General features: G+C 40.3%; 1 protein-coding gene across 7 annotated transcripts in view; it reads right to left on the bottom strand.

Annotated features, from left to right (window-relative positions):
• The window catches only part of ERC2 (ELKS/RAB6-interacting/CAST family member 2), a 915,804-nt gene that overhangs the window by 410,617 nt on the left and 483,173 nt on the right, over positions 1–22,014 (bottom strand). For all 7 annotated transcript variants that reach the window (XM_053219211.1, XM_027039010.2, XM_053219212.1 and 4 more), the window contains one exon: positions 11,227–11,362. In XM_053219211.1, coding sequence (XP_053075186.1) covers positions 11,227–11,362 — 136 coding nt within the window. The remainder of the gene's footprint in view (positions 1–11,226; positions 11,363–22,014) is intronic.

Genomic DNA, 22,014 nt, shown 5'->3' with positions numbered 1-22,014 from the left:
CCCAAGATTACATGGTTAATTAGTGACTGAGCCTAGACTAGAACCCACATCCCCAACTGCCTTGGTACTCTCTTTCCTTACCCACTCAACCCCTTGTAGCCCAGAGCAGACCTGTGGTTCAGATAGCCTTCTAGAAGCTTCTGTTCTGACTTGTCCAGCTGCAGACATACCCTCATGGTTACCTCCTTCCAACGGTTTTTCATTCCAGAGCAAGAAGCAGCCAAGGAACACATGATCTGGTTCACTTACAGAAGCTGCTGCAAATCAGATGCCCAGGTAAGGACATCTTTAGTCACGAAAAAGATCTTGAGATATTCAAAGGTAAAGAATCTTGTCTTACCAACTGTTAAACTGCAACAAGTAGCACAGTACCTGGCACACAAATGTCCTCAAAAAGCATCAGTGGGGCTGCTTGCAGAACTCAGGGCAGAGCGTTGCATGCCCTGAAGAAGCATCCCAGTCTCTCCCATTATTTAAAAAAAAAAAAAAAAAGAAAAGAAAAAACTTATCCACTATTCCACAAAATTCACATGATGCCTCCTTACCCAAGTTTATGCTATCTAATTCTTCCATTTTTGGAGTAGCTTGACCATCATCCTCAGTGGTGCCACAGTTACTGGTACCAGTAAGCATATAAAGAAACAGTCTGCACAGGAGAGAGGGGTGCACCCACTCATGACTGAGACCTGAGAAAGAATGCCAGTTCCTTCTCTTTTTAACGTCACCAAGTCCCAATCTTCTCAACTGTACAATGGTTCCAAAGATGGTAGCTACCTGGGAAGCTTCTTGAGAAGATTAAACAAGTCAACAGGTATACAGAGCAACTTGGCCAACTAGGATTAGTTTTTAACTAGGTTTGGTCTTTTGTATTGAAAAGAAGTGTGAAGCTGGGTAGGCAAGAGTCCTGAGACCAACTGTGTGTGTCTTCCATGGGCGTCAAAGAAGAGAATACCACATACACATCACATACTCACTGTCGATGAAGTGGTGTCCTGCCCAGATTCCTCTTCAGGACTAAGGCATTCCTTCCTTAGTTGTGAGGGATGTGCCTTCCAAGGTTATGCCCTTCCCAGAGGTTGCTGGGATCCACTTACTTATTGATGAGGGGTAACAAAGGCCCAGCCCTCTCATCTGAATTGGGGTCAACTCCCTCAAAATGGCCACCCCACCTCCATGGGGTGCTGATGGGAAATACTGAGCATCCCTTGCAACTACATTCCAGTTCAACTTCTCCAGTGCCCAGTCCTGCTTCTCTCTCTTCCTGAGATCCCCCTGTCCCAATAAACCTCCTGAATGTTAATCTCACTCTCAGTTTTGCAGGGAACTAAACCAAAGACATTATCATTAGGATAATTCATTGCTCAATAAAAAGTAGTGGCTAATATTCTTGTTGTTGAAATGTTTAAGCAATCCACGCTTCTTTTCTATGACAAGAGACTTCCTGAGTCCCTTTACAGGTGACATCCCTTTATGGTTGAGGAAAGTGGCAAAGGTATAAATAACTTAAACAGATCTTTATTTACCATCTAAAAAGTCCTAAGTTATATAGTCTGTTCTCACAATTTTCTTCACCAAGGACTTGGCACTTCTTTAGGTATTCCAATTTTAAAGACATAAAAAAGAGTCACAGAAGATGATAGAATACTCTGTTTATAAACTTTGCATAAAGCAGGGGTGCCTGGGTGGCTTAGTCGGTTAAGCATCTGACTTCAGCTCAGGTCATGATCTCATGGTTCGTGGGTTTGAGCCTCATGTTGGGCTCTGTATGCTGATAGCTCAGAGCCTGGAGCCTGCTTCAGATTCTGTGTCTCCCACTCTCTCTCTTCCCCTCCCTCAGTCACACACTCTCTCTCTCTCTCTCTCTCTAAAAAATTAATAAACATTAAAAAAAATAAACTTTGCACAAAGCTTAGTGTACTCTGAGGAATCATTTTATGTCATCTTAAATGGCCAATCTAATATCCAGTGCTGAGAGAGCAGAAGCCCAAGTTTGGGGCTTACAGTAATGATTCAAATCCTACTGAAGGCAGACATATAGCTTCAGTGGGCTACACAAATGCCACCAGACATGGATGTACAAGGCATGAGATTTGGTCTCCCCTCTGCCAATAACTCCAGCTGGAATCTTGGGCAGGTCATGGGCCTTTGCTGGGCCTGACATCCCTCAGCAGCAAAGCAAGAGGCTTGTATTAAATAAAGTGTAAGGTCCTTGCTAGTAAGAAAAACTTATAATTTCTAAACATTGAAGGGGCTTTCCAGGCAACATAAATAAGTAAGATGTAGAGGGAAAGTGTAATACCAGAGAATAAATTAAAAGTGTCATAAATTCAAATTACCAACTTCCCAAATGTGTATTACAGGAGAGACTATTAAGTGACTAGGAACAGATTTTATAGTTGTATTTTCCTTTTGCAAGATTTCCATCTAAATCATTGCCCATGTCATTGATTGTCATTTCCTTAATCTGGAGTGTTGGAATATACAGTTTAGCAATGTTCTGGACAAAGCCATAAGTCAAAGTTAACATTTTAAAAAATTAACCATGCCCAGGTCTCTGCCTTGCATAGCAACATGCTGAAATACCAGCATCTATTAAAAAGAGGTTACTGATGTTGGGGTGACATGCAGTGTGATTTGCAGGTGCTCCCCTGACTAACCTCTGGTAGTCATATCTCAGGGTAAAGCTGCCATAATTACCCTGACCAGGAAGAGTTGGTTTAACTGTACTGGTTTTTTTTTTTTTTTTTTTTTTTTTTTTGATGCATGTTGAACATGACTGTCCTTTAGGGATTTCTGGGTCCCTAGTGTGTGTGAGTTATCATGTGAATTCTACCTCTGAGAAAATAAGGTGTGCTGTCAGCATTATTTTCTTCTTTCAATCCTCTTGCCTTCAAAGTGTGGGTTCTTCAGTAATTCCTTCATTCTCTCTACTTTGAAAATTATACTGTACCTGCTACAGATGCTCCCAAGTACACACCCTAAAGGTTTCTTTTCTCAGTGACTTCTAATGCACTTTTGGTTCAGAAACTTTTGCCTGGGAAATCAATTTCTTCAGTTTCCAAAAGCTGAGGTTGTCTGACCTTCACAGGAAAAACTTTTTTTAAAATTTTTTTCATGTTTATTTTTGAGAGAGAGAGAGAGAGCATGAGCAGGGGAGGGGCTGAGAGAGAGGGAGACACAGAATCTGAAGCAGGCTCCAGGCTCTGAGCTGTTTGCACAGAGCCCAATGTGGGGGCTCAAATTCACAAACCGTGAGATCATGACCTGAACCAAAGTCGGACACTCAACCAACTGAGCCATTCAGGCGCCCCTCACAGGAAAAACTCTTAAGCATCAGTACTTCCTCAAAGCTTTGACTTTAAGGATACCTACAATTGCAGATGAGTCAGTGAACAACTGCCTGAGGCTCAGTTTCCCCATCTATAAAATGAAAACATACAAACTTGCCCCCAGCCAATCCCAAAATCAATGGGAAGATCCAACATGAAGATTACCCCCATGGAAGCACTTTGAGAAGCACCCAGAGCTCTGGCTGGGATTTGTTGGTATTGCTGTTGACTAAACTGATTATCTGCAGTGATTTTAATAAACATATAAAAATGGTGTCTCCAGTTTATGGTCCAAGCCTCACCTCAAAGTAAGCCCAGAGGTCAGAGTTAAAGGTAAATAGAAGAAAGGCAGATTCTACAAAGCAAGCCCCCCTCTCTCCTTAGACCTGAAGTACATCTATGAAAGCTTCTAATTCTCACTGGGGAGCACAGGGGAGGATGCATGCTGCCTTTCCCTTAACAATTTATATTTCAGGGACCAAAAAGAGAAAATGGAATAATATCTAAAAAATAGTCGGATCCTTCTTAGGAGCCTCCTTCAAAATGAGTAAGAGATTACCATATTATTCCATCAAGTTTCCTTTCTCCATCTCCCATTTCCTCAAGCTTTGTCATCCCAGGGCATTCAGGACTCTATTTCCATAATAATAATGATTTAATTTGACAAATATGTTGCATTTCATTCTGTAGGATCTTCAGCCTTTGACAAACATTCACTTTGCTGAAGACTGTCTAAGAGCCACTAATGGAGTGAAACCTGAAAATCCTTCAGAAAAGAATAATGAACCCCACTCTGTCTCCAAGGGGTAATTTAGTAGGTAGATTAGGCTACCTACTAGGTTGATTAAGGGTAAACCTCTCTTTTCCATAGAAATATATTGTGTTTGTACAGAGGGGCTGTATGAAGTGGAAGATTAGGTCACAAATCCTCAGGAAAAAGCAAAATATGTTTCTCAGAAGAAACATGCAAGTTACTGCACATTTGGAAAAACAAACAATACTTTATTGGGAGGAAAGAAGAAAAACTCCATATACAAGTTTTATTTACATGATTTCACCAGGCTTCTTGGAACATTTCTAACAAATGGTTAGTTCTCAAATACATTGCACAGGATGCCTCATCACCTCTGACAGTCTATGAGTTACTACAAAGAGTAACGACTCAACTCAAGGCTACCAGAAACTAATTTTCAAATAAGATTTTCTGAGACTGCCTATAGGGATCTGTTGCAACAAAAGTCATTTTTAGCTCATGGGGGATTATAGTGTGAAAGAAAAACAAATGTCAAAATAAATCCCCAAGGAAAGAAAGCACTTCTGTAATAAACCTCAGTCCTACCCTCCAACATTCTGTGCCCTCCACAGACTCAAAAATACTTTAGTATTTCTTGTTGTCTGAAACCATGAACAGAGTCTGGAAATGCTGGACGTGGCTCGGTCCACATTTCAACAATGTGATGGAATTTATTCACAACTTAATGGAACATCCCAATCTCTACACATCAAGATTGAAAATCCCAAGGCAAACAAAACACCTTGCATTGAGTGTTAAAAGAAATCATATTAAATTCTAATGCAATTTTGAACAAATGTGGATTTTTCTTTTAAACCTGTGTTTGGAGAACTTTTCGCATCTTTCCATATGTTGAACAAGATGGCTGAAATGGAGCCTCCCTAAATCACTCTACACTGTGCCTACTGAACAGCCATGAAAAACCAGGAACTGAATACACGTGTTTTGACAATGATGGATCTCTTAACTCCACTGGTCAGGTTTCTTCTAATGGCAGTACTTAGAAGTGTACCATAACACAGGAACATAGATCACAGTTAGAGTAACAATTTTAAGCTTAGGGAATTGAAAGAGAAATGAACTTAACTCAGTGACTTGGAGAGATGAACATACAGATATGAGGCTTAAAAAATTGCTGCTTAAAACATATGTGTCCCTCTGCAAAGAAACAACTTACTAATGCTTGGGAACTTCATAATGAACTATATGTTTTGCTGAAAGCTATGCATTTTTTGAGGTTTATGTTGTTTGTTACACTTCCTCTGTTAGCTGTTACACTTCCTCTAACTCTAATTGGAGAAGCAAAGTAAAGGAAGTCCCCTTGGAAAAAAGACATGGATGTAGAGGCTCACACAAATTGAAAAATAAAATTGTCTTTCTAGCTTTTTTTTTTTTTATTTTTTAGAACTCTACTAAAAGGACAAGAATAAATGGGAACATTCATTTGCTTTTTAAACTCATCACACTTGGGTTTAACCACTGGCAGAGAAGAAACTTTACAGTTCCCTGGGAACCTATAATTTGGAAACGGAAGCACACAAGAACAGACTTTAGTTTTCAGGCAATAAATTGAAGAGAATTCTGCAGACATACAACAGAAAAAGAGCATAAAATATTGGCTTGTGCATTTCTTAATGTTAGTTCATTAACTCGATAACTGCACAGGGAAAATTGCAGCCAAAATCTACAAAGATGTCCAATGGGATTTCAAATTGGCATATTTACTCAGCAAGAAATAGCTAGAGGCTGGGGGTATGGGGTGGGAATGCATCCCATTCTGGTAATGGCGATTTAGTGTGAATCTCCGGAAAGACACCTTGTTGAAAAATCTCCATGCAATCTCTAAGGGGACACACAGAAGCCCAAAGCCCCAAGGCCAGACATAAATATCATCCTCCACAATCTGTGTCCTGGGGAACAGTTCTACAGAATTGTACAAAAAAATCATGATCTTACATTCACCTTTAACACACAATTCAACATAAACTTGAAAAATGTTTTAATTTTCCTCCTTATTGCCCAATATGTTGTTTAATGTTTTATTGGAAACTTTCGTTTATTGTTGTATGCTCTATATCTGTATTACTCATCAGTATAAAATAGTTGCAAAGGATCTGTTGGACGATACTCCCAATGGTCACTGTCTTCTATGGTTAAAAGCTCATTATCAGTCTCTCTGGGAGAAAGCTCTAGTAACTGAACCCTACATAGATCAGGTACTGTGCAAGGCCCTTTCATAAAGTGTATCTTATTTAACCCACCCAGGGAGGTAGAGACTGTAATTCCCACTTATGGATGAAAAAAAGTGAGAGTCAGAGAGTTTCCCAGCCTTACTCCTAAGCTAATAGTAATAAGGGTCGGTATTTGAAAACTGGACAGTTCAGCTTCATGGCTCTTTATCTCTCCCTTCCTGCTCTCCTTGCCAAATTCTCCAAAACATGATTTAAGAAGTTAAATCAAGAACACTCTCTATTCTTATAGATTGTGGGTATTTTCTCCAAGGGGCAATAATTCAAGGTATTCAAGGTATTTTCAGACAAAAAAGGAAAAGGACTCAGGACAAATGCACTAAACTGTCTTCTGTCCTTAATGGATCAAGCTGGGCTAGCTAGGGTGCTGGTCTCTTCACTTGTATCATGAGAAGCCAGTGGGATCAGAATGCAGGGCTGTGCAACAGAGACAACCAGTGGTCAATCCCATTGCACATGTGCTTCAGAGAACCCACAGTGCTTTTTAAAAGTGAACTAAACCCATAGATTCCACATAAAATTTCTATTTTATGGCAATCATAGGGTCTCTCAACCCTAGACCTACCTTTGTGGCAGCATTCAGCCAAAGCTTAGTGGTCTCAATTCCTTTTGATGAGCCATGGGCTCTTGAGTTCTTCACAGTCCCTACCACTCTCTATCATATCCATATACTAGGATGTAATTTTCATTATGTCTATGTCATTGTTTTTTCTTATGTAGGGAAATATTTCTACAAATCCTATCTCTTTTGACAGATTGAACAATTGGCCTCAAGCCCTTACCCTTCCTTGTATCTGCCCCTGTAAAATGTTCTCTTCACGGGGAGAGTACTTCCCCAATCCTTGCTTATTTGCTCAGCCATGTGCCTTGTTTTGGCCAGTGGGGTGGGGTGAAAAAATGTCAGTTTAAGTCTAGGCTTTATGAAACCTTGTATGTTTTTGCTTACTCTCTGTGCCTCTGCTACTATCATCAGAAGAGTTTCTCCTAAGTCACTGACACCCCTTCAGCCTGAGTCTCAGAATAAAAACATGTGGAATGGAACTGCTCCAGCTACCCACAGACCTGCAGTGAGAAAAAGGCATGCCCACCCAAGTCTACTCTGGAGAAGCTGAGCCACTTAGCCTGAAAAATCTGTGAGAATAACTATTGATGCTTTAAAGTCACGGAGTTTTGGGATGATTTGCTACACAGCGTTATTATGGCAGTTGCTAACTGATACATCTCCACCAAAAAGGAAAATTAAAAGGCTGAAAGAATGAGACATAATAATTTTTTCTTGCATGCAAACCTGTTTCTTATTTATGCTAATAACCTAGACCCTGAAGGCATCTGAGTATGCAACTCCTGCCATAAAACTATAAACCTAAGAACTAAAGAAGGTTGGGTTTGTGAAATGTTTCTTAGCATGACTGTATATCTAGATTGGACTAAAACGGCCCAGTTTTTGCCTGTTGCTATTATGTCCTGGTTTGAATATATTCAACTTTGTCTCCAATTTTAATAACAGGCTGAATCTCTTCAATCTCTCCTTTGGAATCTGATCCAACAACTATTATTGTTGCAGAAAACACTCTACCTGATATTTCTCTAGATATGATACCTATTTGGTTGGCTGATTCAAGAAGTCAGCACGTCCAACCATTACAAAAAAACTAGTGTAGAAAAAATCAAATTTAGTAGGTGTCAATCCCATAACTACCAACCAATCCACCACCCATGTAACCAACCAAACAAGATCCTAGTTGACAGACAGCTAACTCATAAACAGGAAATACTTAAAACAACAGTAACATTAAAAAATCAAATGTCCCAAGAAAGGAAAGTTCTGTCCTCAAAAGGCAGTAATTATTGCATCTGAGTATATCTGCTTAACAATCCAAGAAAGTGGGAGTTTCACTCTCTATTAACCTTAATCAGAGACATTTTCATCAAAATTAATCGTGATTACTTTTTATTGCATTTCAAATGCTATCCTTTATTTGGGGTGGTCAGGAATGCAACTAAGTAATTCCAGACCATGCTATCTTTTATGAATAGGTCTATGAGGTAGTTATCAAGGCCCCTTATAAAAATATTGCTATGCAAAAGTTCATGAGTCAAAACAAGACATTAATTTCCATAACTAGATGTGTCCTTAGAAAAGAAACGACTATAAATAGAAATGACAGCAACTTTGATGCTCAACACGTAACAGAGTAGAACTGTATAAATACCCACATATATCATAGACAATTTCACAAAATGTTCCTTTTACCTTTTCTTCGTTCTCGTAATAACAGTTAATCATTAACACTTACTATGAGCATAGACTGTGCCAAGTACAATTCTAAATTCTCTATATGCATTGACTCTAATCCTCAGAGCAACTCTGGAGTAGATGTAATTGTGATTAGTCCCATTTTACAGATGAGGAGACTGAAGCCAAGGGAGAGTAAGTCATCTGCCCAAGCACATTCAGCTAGTAAATTCTGAAGCTTGGAATAAATCCTGGGTATTCAAGCTCCAAAATCAGTTAAAGAAAGATAGTATTATTTACATCACTGAAAACGACACTCAATTTGTCTGCTATGTTCTGTGCCCTGACTGTACCTTGCTCTACTCAGACTCTATACCTTTGCTGATGGTTCTCTTGCCTGGAGTGCTGTCCCTACTGCTGCATCCCTCCCATGTCAGACTCATTCAGCTCTAATCCCAACCGCTCCAGGAAGACTCTCCACCACTCAACAGTTTTCTTGTCGTCCTCTTACAACTCTTCTCCAGAACTCTCACCATCTAAAGATGGTCAGATTAAGTATGAGTCCTGGTTCTGCCACTTACTAGCCAAGTAATCTTGGGCAAGTTATGTAACCTCTCAGCCTCCTTCTTCTCAAACATCAAATGGGATAACAGTTAAACCACCATGTAGATGGTTGTAGTGCACTCTATAGTTTTACTGTCCAGCATAACTTCTACCAACACACTCCTTTCTTTTTTGTGGGAAGTCACCTATTCCCACTCTCAGCCCATATGACTTGGGTGTGGCTAACCCCTATCCTCTAAGCTCCAGGTGGTCACATCTTGGCCTTGTCAATATATGCATTCTTTCATTCTTTGAACTTTTGCTAGAACCACTAAGAAATAACTTTTCTCCTCCCCCAAGGTGACTGTGCTCACAATGGAGGCTGGCTGCTGATGGCCATGGTTGGCATCACTGTGGACAACTTTCCTAAGAATCAAAGCAACAAAGAGCAACTATGAGTAGGGTAGAGATGGATTCCTAATGCCACTGTTGGAATATCTGAATGAAGTCAGGCCTGAAGTCCACCCTTCAGTTAACTGTCCTTTTCAGTTAACTGATGCCCTTTTTTGCTTAGTTAAGACTGAGTTGTGTTCCTGTCACTTGCAACTAAGAGTCCCAACTAACCCAGTTCATATAAGAATTAAATAGGTGCTATAAAGTACACAGCACAGTACCTAGTATACTGAAAAATTCTATAAATGATAACTACTACTGTTATGGTTCCTCTACATTAGTTTCTTGAAAGCAGGGAGACCCGGAGTCAGGTATACCTCCACTCTTTTACTAGCATGTCGCTTGATAACTTTTCTGAGATTCCCATTTTACCATATGTAAAATCACTAACACTGTGGTGAAGAAAAAATGAGACTGTATGCCTGGCAATAAAATGTTCTACAAATTTTAGTTCTCATCATCTCAGTCTATAGGCTCCGATTTAATATCTCATATGACTGGGGGGGAAACTAAGGTCCAAAATCCTGGGACAAGAACACGGAGGAAGTTGTGGATTCAAATAAGCTAATGGTCCATGTGAAGGTGGTCCCACGCCTGAACAAAGGACCTGATGTTACTACTGTGCAAACCAAATCAGGTATCCAAACAAAGGGGCTTGACTGAAACCATTAAGGCAGCTCTAGGATACAGAGGAAAAAGAAACTAATATTGACTAAGTAATCTCCATGTGCCATGCTCTGTGCAAGACATTTCCTTGTATTTCCTACCCTAGAATAATTACTTATTTCTCTTTTGGTCAATTAAAAAGATGAACTGTGAGTACATATTGAAACTATCTAACTTCTTCTATCTCCAAGGAGGAAACCTGATATATAACTACAGAAAGACACTAATTAATAAGCAAAATGTAACATGAACTCTGGCCAAGTTGAACTTAAACTACTCTGTTTAAAGCACATTGGAATAAATAAAGGAACTTCAAAGCAAATGCCCTGTTTTAGCCTGAATGTTTTATTGAGCACATGGGGAGAGCTCCTTTGCCAAAAATAGGGATGGTTAATGAGGAAAAATTGGTGTTTTCAGTCAGCCAGTTGGTTTCTCAGATAGGGCTGTCCGTTCAGAGATAACTATATTCCACAGAGAAGACAGAATAATGATCTGCCTCAGAGCCTCAGAGTTTTGAACAAAACAAAACCAGTTTTGTAAACTATCTGAAAGCATCCTTTTTCAAATACCTTCTGTGATAACACGCATACATTACCCTTCTACAAATGCCAAAGCCACTTAAATATAATTCTAAAAGGAGGACGCTTCTATGTTTTAAGCTTCTTGCCAACTTTATAAATGTGGCCCTTACTTTTTAAGGTGAGGTATTAGGAACCAAGAGACGCTGTGCAGTATTAGATTTTATAGCATAATCAGCTCTTCTTGGGCACCATTCTGAAAATGATACTCCATAATGGTAAAGACATATTGGGTTCTCTGGGAGTACACGGTTAGTGCTGGACTCAGAGCTAAGGCAAGGCCCCCATTTCTGTGCATATTTTTCCACAGCAAAGGATGCATGTCGGAGGAAGTCAATCTCCAATTATTTAGGTATAAAGAGGAGGAGCCTGAGCTCACCTGCAAGTGCTGTGAGTTATCAGCCATGCTATCTTCTCGCCTGTGGACTTCTTCCAGTAACTGGGCATTCTTCTTCTTTTCCAACTGTTGGTTGTGCTTGAGGTTGGCCACCTTTTTATTCTGATCCTTCATGTGCCTGAGAAAAGTCAGCAGAGTGTGGTTAAATTCAACCACTGGATGATCATATGTTATCACAACATGAGTACTAAGGATAGAATATATTGACATGGATTCGGGAAAAGGTAGAACTTCAGATTATTCCGAAATTCATTTAAGCACAAGTACTTATTGATCACCCACTTAATGCCAAGTACCAGGATGGCACTGGGGCTGCTGTAGTGAATGAGGTATGTATAGTCTTCACCCAACTCATGGAGCTTTAAGTCTAGTGGGAGAGGCAGACCAGTACCAAGGAGACACAACTTAGGTTTCCTAAGCAGGGGGGTGGAGGGGGGTGATAAATCACATGCTGTGAGATGATGACGTGCATTGCATGTGTGGACAGGCATTGAGTGGGGGGGATGACTTTAGGCACTGTGGCCAGGAAACCTCCCTAAGGTGGCAAAATATTGGGTAAGACTCCAAGGAGCCAGCCAAGAAGTCACCAGTAGAGATGCTCCCCAAATGCAGGGAACAGCAAGTGCAATTCCCAAGGCAAGAAAGGACCAACTACTTCTAAGGACTGGAAGGCCGCAGTGAGGCTAGCCCAGGGCAAGGGTCTGGAAGAGGGGTAGAACCTAGGACTGCAAAGGTAGGCAGGACTCAGGGAATAAAGGGCCCCTGGTCTATGACGGAGAATTTATTTTCTTCTAAGTGGTTGCTCTTCTAATTATTATTATTCTTTTGGATCATGTTCCTATTCTGAGATCATAATCCATTACTTTGATTTTAAAATAACAATTACAAGGTTCCAATCAAATACATTGTCATCACTTAGCTCAAACAGAATAACAATTTGGGTAATCATCATGTTAAGTAAAGCCCTGGTGTTCAGATTAAAAGTTCTTAATGAATCTACAGGATGTCAAAGTGCAAAACCATAAAGTAAGCAAGTGAGTAAAAGACTACAGACAAAGGATGGGTTAAAAAAAGTGGGGGGAGGAGTTATAGGCTTAATGTGGACTATTTCACCAGCAGCGTTTAGCAAAACATTCCACAGATTTAGGCAACCATGTCCATGGCAGCTGGTATAAATCTAATCCCACACGTGAGGAGGCAGGAGGGCAGTACAGAGGGCTCAGGAGCACTGATTCCAAAAGAGGAGGGTTGCAGAGCAGAATCTTTTGGGATCATTCCTGACCCCAATTTCTCCTCCCCAGTATTGCTAAGTCAGCTGCTGTCAATGAGCCTGATTCCCAGAAGAAGCAAGAGAGAATCACTGCTCTGATGGAAATGTGCACAAGATGAGAATAGATGATACACAGCAAACATGTCAAATTGAAACAATTACTAATCAAATGGAAGACACTCTCAATAAGAAACTTTTATTTCTAGTCTGCATAAAATTATATACTCGGCTACTCCCTTCCACTCCAAGAAAATGAAATTCAAGAGAAGTGTTTATTAAGCTGAATGATCTTCTATCAGGAATTCCTACTAAAGAAAATATTCTGAACACTGGTCTTTAAGAATATTTACAGTACCAGCTGAAGCAGTGATTTTAGTATTCCTAGTGACACTTATTAAGAGGATTATGGTGAGAGAGAACAGCCATCTACTTGGTCAACACTGGGATTAGATAATTTTTCTCTGATATTTCCTTATTTGTATCCTGTACAAATAGGTAAGGTACACATCTGAAACTACCAACTCAAGTCTACACGCTAATCTTCTTTTAGGAAATTATCTTTTGGTTACTATAAAGATGTTGAAAGCAACCTCTTGCTTCCTAATTGAACAAGGATATAGTATTTCAAAACTCATACCAATCTGGGGCAAGCACACTTTCCAGTTCAGGAAATAAGTCCAGTGCCCAGTAATAGGATGTGATAGGTCAGTGTTATTAGAGAGATTGTTTAAGTAGAGGACATTTTTATAAAGAAATACTTTTTATATCTTTAAAGCACACATTTAACTAGAACCAACTGCTAAATGTTTTTTACCCCAAGTACCACTGATAAAGAAAATAGACTATTATCATGAACATCATTTGCATAATGAACTCCCACAAAGTTCTCAGAGCAGTGTGAACAGAGACAGACCTTACTTTCAGGAATATTTCATTTTTTTTTTCAATCCAAAAATAAAAAACAAACAAACATCCAAATCCATGCATCCCTTAAAGCTTTCCTTTTTTTTTCTAAACTTTTAAGTTTTTATTTATTTTTGAGAGAGAGACAGAGCAGGAGTAAGGGAGGGCAGAGAGAAAGAGACACACAGAATTCAAAGTAGGCTTCAGGCTCTGAGCTATCCGCATAGACCCTGATGTGGGGTTTGAACTCATGAACCATGAGATCATGACCTGAGTCAAAGTTGGACACCTAACCAACTGAGCCACTCAGGCACCCCTAAAGCTTTCCTGAAATACAAATAAGTGGCTAAGAAAAATGGAAGACTGAAGTCTGGAAATTCAAATGCTGTCTGACTTGGGACATGAATGATTGGAAAAGAAAAGCTTGGTTGTGAATGGCACTACTCTGAATTTGGCTATTTGGATGCATGCACAGCAAGGTGATGAAAATTATCATCTTATCTTTGTAGACATGAGCATCAATAGATATGTATAAAGTACACACACTCCCTTGAAGAAGTGCTATGGTTTTCAAATATATTTCTAGCAGCAGAACTCTTTCTTCTAATAAAAGCTTACTTAAAAGCCAAAAAGGAAAAGAAGGATTGCTCTGGTCGAGGTGGGAAAGAGATTAAGAGTGAGCAGAACCTCACCTACTAGACAGTCACTCTCTCAAGTATCCCTCAGAGAAGCCAAGGTTACCTGAAAGAACAGGTTGAAACAGCAATTTATGGGGTAGGAGGAGAGAGAGAGAATTCATGAAATTTAAATATATGAGATCCCCCAATAAAGACAAAATACCCCCACAGAAGCTCACTAGACACTTGCTGAAGGAACAACCAGTGTGATTTTTGCTAGTAATAACTTCAGCATCTCCAAGAATAAAATCTGTAGGTGACTTATCAGTCCTGCATCTCCTCCCATCTGCAGAAGTAAACCCACATGCATAGATAAACAGGGCTAAACTCCATACAGCTCTCAATTGTACTAAACTAAGGAAGTTAGAACTCCTGGGATGCAGAATGCAAAGCCCTCTAGCAATACTGTCTGAGAAGAAAGTGTCATTGATACCCACTTCCCAAATTCTCACCCACAAGGCAAATCAGATTCTAAGCCTCTGCCAGAGACTGACCTGCTCCATGTTCGGAAATAAAGTTTCCTAGGGATAAGCTTTTTTTTCTCCAGGGAAACACCATTAAAAATATATCCAAGATGCAAATTTTTTAAAAAGCAGTTATGGGGGCACCTGGGTGGCTCAGTCAGTTAAGCGTCCGACTTCAGGCCAGGTCATGATCTCACGATTTGTGGGTTTGAGCTCCACGTCGGGCTCTGTGCTGACAGATTTTGTGCCTGCTTCGGATTCGGTGTCTCCTTCTCTCTCTGCCCCTCCCCTGCTCATGGTGTGTCTGTCTCTCTCTCTCTCTCAAAAAAAATAATAAACATTAAATAAAAATTTTTTAAAGCAGTTATGGGGGAGGGGTTAGGTTGGTTGGAGAGTACAGTGGTAGGGTCTGTTTAAATTGACTAGTGTCATTAAGCAAGTCATGTCACATCATTAAGGAATTTGGATTAAATAAAAAAATTCCAACAGGTATCAAGATCAACAATGGCTACTATATTAAGAATGAATATCATAGAGGACAGAATCCTGCTATTTTTCACTAGAACAGTGGATCAAATTAAAATTAAAATTAAAATTAAAATTAGAAAGTGTTCCCTAACTTATTGGTGAGAAAGTGTCAGGCTTTATGGCCTCTAGAATCACATAGCTGGGAGGCAGTGTGGAGCAAGAGGTGCATATGCTACTCTAAGTTCATATGTATGTTGTGTATAAAGGAGAAAAATCAAAACTTCTTTTTTTTAATCTCAGCAGAAACAAGATGCTGGTTTTTTTGTTGTTGTTTTGTTTTTACCTACCTTCTCTCAAACATCTTAAAAGATTGATAATATCCATTGTTGGAGAGGATACCAGAATCTAGCTCTCTCATATGATGTCAGGAGGAGTGTAACTTACAAAAATTGGTTATAGAATTATAAACTAATTTGGCAGTATCCACCAAAGTGTCCATACCTTTTTCCCAAGAAAACCCAATTCAGGAAAGTAGCCTACAAAAATGTCTGCACATACGCATGAATATTTATGCACAAAATTTTCATTACAAAATTTGGCATTACACTGTCAAAGTAAAAATTTGAAAACTGCCAAATATCCATCAGAAGGAAATTGGCTGAAGAAATCAAGCACATTCATACTCTGGAACTCCAAGCTAGCTAAGAAGATTAAGGCAAAACTGAAGTATGGACACAGAAAAACCTTTAAGACATATTGTTAATCAAAAAAGAAAGCAGGTAGCAGAATAATACATATAGTCTGATCTTATTTATGTTAAAATATAAAGGCTTATTTGAATGTTTATTTACACATATCCATGGAAATGGAAACTGCTAAAACCCCACACCAGTCTGTAAACATTGTACCACTGAGGAACAGAATGGATCAGGGAAGAAGGGGGAGTTCCCATGTGTTACTGTATGTGTGTGTGTGTGTGTGTAAGTGAGGTATAAATACATATAAGAAAATGCACAGATATTAAGTATAAAAATCAATGATTTTTGACCAATCAAAATATAGAGCATTGCCATCACCCAGCCTCATGTCCCTGACCCCTGAGAGGAAGTAGTCACTATCCCAGATTTCATCTGCATGGATTTGTTTTGTGTGTTCTTGAACTCATATACATGTAATCATACAGTACATGCCCTTTTGTGTCTGACTTCTCTGACTCAGCATAAGGTTTTTGAGGCTTATTCATATTGTGCCTAAGTTCCATCTTATAGCTGAAATCAAGTGGTATTCCATTATATGAAAATACTACAGTTTGATTAGCTATTCCCTTGTTAAATGGATATTTGGGCTATTTCCAATTTTTTGCTGTTGAGAATAAGGTTGCAATGAACATTCTTGTACCAATTTTTTGTGGACATATGGTTTCATTTCTCTTGGTTAAATAACTAGATGTAGGTATAACTGGGAGTGTAAAATGGTGTAACCTCTATGGAAGACAATTCTGGGATATAAGAATCTTCCAGGAGCCACTGAAGGGCAGGAGCTAGTAGCATAAACTCTGGAGCTAGGTTGCCTGGGTTCTCATCAGAAGTCCACCACTCTAGCTGTGTGAGTATGAGCAAGTTTCTTAACCTCTCTGTACTTCAGCTTCTTCATATATAAAATGGAAATAATTGTAGCTAACTCATAGGGTTACTGTGAAGAGCTAATAGGTTAGTACAGGTAAAATGCTTACAACAGATTCCAGCATATTTCCTCTGCTTCATTCTTAGGTCATAATATAAATGTGATCATGTCTTGTGTAATGTCATGAATACATATCTAGTGTCTTACTTCCCACACTGGAATAGCAGCTATTTGAAATGCCTCAAACAGTGGACTTTGGAATGCATTATCAAACCCTCTGTGTCATTCATTTAGCTTTCAGTGTGCTTTACTTAATAATAAGATGAGATGCATTCCTGGAAGGCTAACCTAATGGAAGCATTGCAGGAAGGTCACGACAAGCATGGGTAAGTGAGCTGGGATCCTGAAGTGACTGCACAAGTAGATGGCCACACACACAATGGAAGCTAACAATGAGTATTGCATGCAGAATTTCTGATAATAATGGCTTTTACTGTAACCACTGAGATGATTCCACTTTTTTAAAGCTTGCAAATACCATTCAGTATTTCGGCATAGCTATACATTTTAGAAAGCTACATAACTATTCCAAAGATATTTTTACAGCACATACAAATGTGCTAAGTGTCATGAGCATGATAGTCCTTCCTGAAAGACAAAGTATCTGGCCAGCTGTGGCTACGTGAATCCAGCTCTCCTCCCAGCAAAGAGCAGCAAGTAGGGCCAAGGTCTTAGGACTTAGCTCCAATATGACTTAACTCCCCCTCTTCTAGAGCCCATATGCACTCTCCCCTCTCTCCACTGTTGACTTCCCCACCCACACTGGGAAAACCTACAAAGCAGGTCACACAGCAGGAGCTGGTCACCATCAGCAAGAGAAGGATTTGTTTTTCTTGTAGATATTTCACTCTGGAGAAGTTCCGAAGGGCTGACTTCCTTCAACTGTTCTCCCTTATTCTGGCCCCAAAGAACCTCCTCCCTTCAGATATCAGTAGAGCACCACCCTCAGAATGGATGCAACTCAGTGGCTGAGTACCTACACTAAAGAGAGCAGATAGTAGGGGACTCTTATGGAAGACCCCAAGGAGAAAGCCAGGTGCTCTCTGATACCCCTTGTCCTCCTCCAGATGCATTTGGTAGGACTGGCATGTACCCACAGGACACTCAAAGGGAAAAGGCTGGCCTGTTTTTCATACTACTCAGGACTCAATGTTTAATCCTGGGGCATCTAAGAACAAGACACTGTTGCTGGTGAGCAAATCATACACAGTTACAAGGGTCACATGACCAAAAAGCCTGGCTCCCATTTACTATTCATCAAACAAATGTCTTGCTGCTTAGCTTCCCATGTAGGTGTCATGACCCAGAGAGCACAGACTGGTCATGTAGGTCTGAGAATGGTAGCCCTGGAGTGATTGTTTTTCTCACTGTCAAGTGATAAATGTGTTGTGATGTTCTACATTACTCTCACTGTAGACTGGACTATATGCTCAGGCTTCTCAGCCCATTTGGTCCAAATTAGCATCACTAGGAAAAGCCAAAGCAAGGTTGACAGACCCGCAAGCATCCCCTACTGCAGAACACCATGGCTCCACCTATCCCATGGTGCTTTGGTGCCCTGCAGGAATGCAGACAGAGAAACCCAGAGTATGCAGACCCTTTGCCTCCATCACTCCTGTTACCACAACACCTCAAGTCACCATTATTTCCTGCCTAGACCATGATGCCTTCTCTCCTCACTGGTCTCCCTGTTTCTGCTCTTGTGCCCCCTTTAAGCCATTCTCCAGCCAGCAGCGAGAGTGAGTGTTTCAGAACAAGTCAGATGATGTCCTTGCTGATGTACAATCCTCCAACAGTTTCCCATTTCCCAGAGAATAGAAACACACATCTGTGGAACCGACCAGCCTCATTCCACATGATTTTCACCTTTACCCACGGAATCCAAAAGCCAGTCTTCTTTCAGTCCCTCTCACCACGGGGCACAGACATGTGCTGGTCTCTCTGTCTGGGGCTCCCCCACCTTTTCCTCTTACAGACATCACTCCTCCTCTGTGGCTGACTTTGATCCTTCAGATCTCAACTTCAATGTCTTCAGAGTCTTCACAGGGGCCTTTTCTGGTCATCAAATCCAACAATATCCCCTCCCTTCACCAAAACTGCTACAATCACTCTCCATGCCCTTCCTCTAGTGCACCCCCCACAACTCGTAATGATACGTTTATTTGCATTTTTCACTGATTACTGACTGTTGCACCACCAGGCAGGTATTACTGTCAGAACAAGGCCAAATCTTGGGGTATTCACAACACTGAAGGAATAACTTCTAACCTCATCCTCTCTGGCCCAGGCTACCCTCACCTCCAAGTTGGGCAATGATGCCAGCTCCAATTAGTCCATCTAATTCATTCTCTATAGGAGAGGGGAAAGAGTATCTGATACACAAACAGAATCACATTTCTCTGCTGCTTAAAACTTCTCATTGGATTTCCACTACCTGTGGAAAAGGTCATGCTTCTTCCCATGACTCCTACCAGGTCTATCTTCTGCCTCTCCAAGTCTTATCTCAACCTACTCCCTCTACTCAGCCACACTGGCCTTACATTTGCACCCTCAATACACAGAGTTGTAGGATCCTCAGGACCCCTGCACAGCACTTTCCTCTTCTAGAAAGTTCTTCACCTCATTCCCATCTCAGCCCTTATATCACAGGTAATTCATATGTATCCCTATTAGGAGGTCTTCTGGGAAGCCTTGGTCAGTCTTCCCATATTACAAATTCCCAAATTATGCTGTGCTTGCCTTGCTAAGAACTCAACACATTTCTGATCCTTTAGTGTCTTCCTTGTTCTGCTATAAGCACCCTCTTTACAGTGATCACAACCATCTTATTCTCTTCTTAAAGAATCCAGCACAATGCCCACTCTGCTGTCACCAACAGAGTTATTTTGGATTGAATTTAATTCTAAAACCTGCTCCTGTTCATTCAAAGGATGAAACAGGTCCTTTGTGTTGGCTAGGTGTTTTATGTGAACCCATAAAATTATTTAGGAATGTGTATCTAGGGATTTATATGAATTAAGGTTGCCCTCATATTTGTTTCCAGAAAGGCATTTTCTATAAAGAAGAATTCAATTTCATGTAATGAATATTAGCTTATTGTCAATGAGATGGTATCTAGTCAAAGTGAAAAGAAATCAGACTGGACAGCTGATGAATACAACTGGGCATTACTACCTGCCACCAGCACAACAACAACACAGGTTCTCATTCCTATAAATGTATTTTTTTTTTAAATTAAACCCAAGATCTAAAAATACGTGCCCAAAAGAAATGACCCAGTACAGTATTTCTTTCTTAATTTAATTCATAAGCAATAGATGGCTTTTAAAAGTCTACATGGTTCAGGGGCGCCTGGGTGGCGCAGTCGGTTAAGCGTCCGACTTCACCTCAGGTCACGATCTCGCGGTCCGTGAGTTCGAGCCCCGCGTCGGGCTCTGGGCTGATGGCTCAGAGCCTGGAGCCTGTTTCCGATTCTGTGTCTCCCTCTCTCTCTGCCCCTCCCCCGTTCATGCTCTGTCTCTCTCTGTCCCAAAAATAAATAAATGTTGAAAAAAAATTAAAAAAAAAAAGCCTACATGGTTCACAGTAATCTGATGGCCTTTTTTTCATTAATGCTGCTGAGAAAAGCTTTCTGAAGTCTAAAAATAGGGATTAGCAAACTTTTTTCTATCAAGGGCTAGGCTAGTAAATATCTTAGGCTTGGGGAACCATACAGCATCTGTAGAAAGTAACCAACTTTGCTTCAAGTAACCAACTTTGCTTCAACGTTGTCCTTGTACTATGAAAGCAGCCACAGATAACATACACAAAAATGGGCATGGCTGTGTTCCAATAAAACTTTATTTACATGAACAGGTGGCAGGTCTAGACTTGGCCCATGGGCTACAGTTTGCTGAACCCTGGTCTAGACATGTTCTAATACTCCTATGTAGTAATGATAAGCACAGGCAGCACATGCACACATCATTGGAGGTGCTCTAAGCATCTTACACTTATTAGCTCACTTAATACTCACAACAACCCTATTAGGCAGGTCCTTTGATTATTTCTACTACTGATGAGGAAACTCCCCAAAGTTGTAGTGCGAATGAGTGCAGAGGCAGGATTCTCGGTCAGTCTAGCTCCAGAGGCCACCTCCATCCCCTCAATCTCTGTACTGTGCCACACAACTGTGGAGAATGTTGCCGAGTTCCTTCATACCACTCTCACTTTCTCTTCTCCCAGGCCGCCCCCAAAAGGTCTAAAGAATAACAACGGAAATTCTCAGAATACAATCTCTGTTCTGTAGTCCAGCCACTTTAAGGCACACCACTCCCAACTTTATAGGATGCCCTGAGCTGCAACTCGGTTGGCTATTAGAGAACTAGATACACATGAGGTAATTACCCAAGAATATTGGCTCTCCACCAGGAGAGGCTACGAATGGAAGGTGGGAGCTTAACAGCTTCAAACTTCATGGTGGCAGCAATAGTTACTGAAATGAAGACCCAGCTCCGAAGCAGAACACAAAACCAACAAGGACGCCATGCAATTTCCCTATTAATTTCCGTTCTCTGAACCCGTTAACCTCAATGTGACCACTTTTTGAACAAATTATTTAGTTTTATGGATGAATCTACAATAAGAAATGTTTAGTGTATTTCATATCCTGGTACTTCACTGCATCATAATGAGTTTGGCTCTTCCTGTACAGACAGATTTAATAAGAGACAAAGAGTTTAGAGATGATAAAATAAGTGAAGATAAAAGTAGACACTCAACAAAAAGGGGAACTACGAAGAAACCAAAAGGGCAAGAACAATAACAGATAACAGGTAACAGATCTTAGGACAGAACTTCTGGAAACATGGGGGCAAACTCAAGTTAGGGCTAAGACATAAGGTTAAAACTCCTCTCCAGTTCCCAACTCATATCTTCTTGCACATCATTTACTTCTCAAATAAAAAAAAATCTAAACACTTTAAAAATAAAACATTCCTATAATTGCCACAATTCCAGGGAGTATTGTATTCTTCTAAAAGCCTACAACTCCACTGTTAGACACAGGCACATTAGGGCCAATTTGGTAGGGTGTCAGTTGTATTTACAGTTTGGGGTAATATAAAAACATATGGAAACTGTGAAAATTGACCCCCGGGGGGCTAATGTTGGAGGAAACCAACATTCCACAGTCTGGCCAGAGGTTGGGGGCGATTTGCCCAGACAATATACAGCCAAAGCAACCTATGAGCACAGGGGCACTTCATGTATGCAAGACCTATTTTTATTGCATCCAATCTGGAATTGGTCTGCAGCAGCCCAGACA

This window comes from Acinonyx jubatus, chromosome A2, assembly GCF_027475565.1.
Source record: "Acinonyx jubatus isolate Ajub_Pintada_27869175 chromosome A2, VMU_Ajub_asm_v1.0, whole genome shotgun sequence".
Taxonomy (NCBI): Eukaryota; Metazoa; Chordata; class Mammalia; order Carnivora; family Felidae; genus Acinonyx; species Acinonyx jubatus.
Note: the sequence above shows the minus strand (reverse complement) of the source record. Positions and strands in the feature narration are given on the sequence as shown.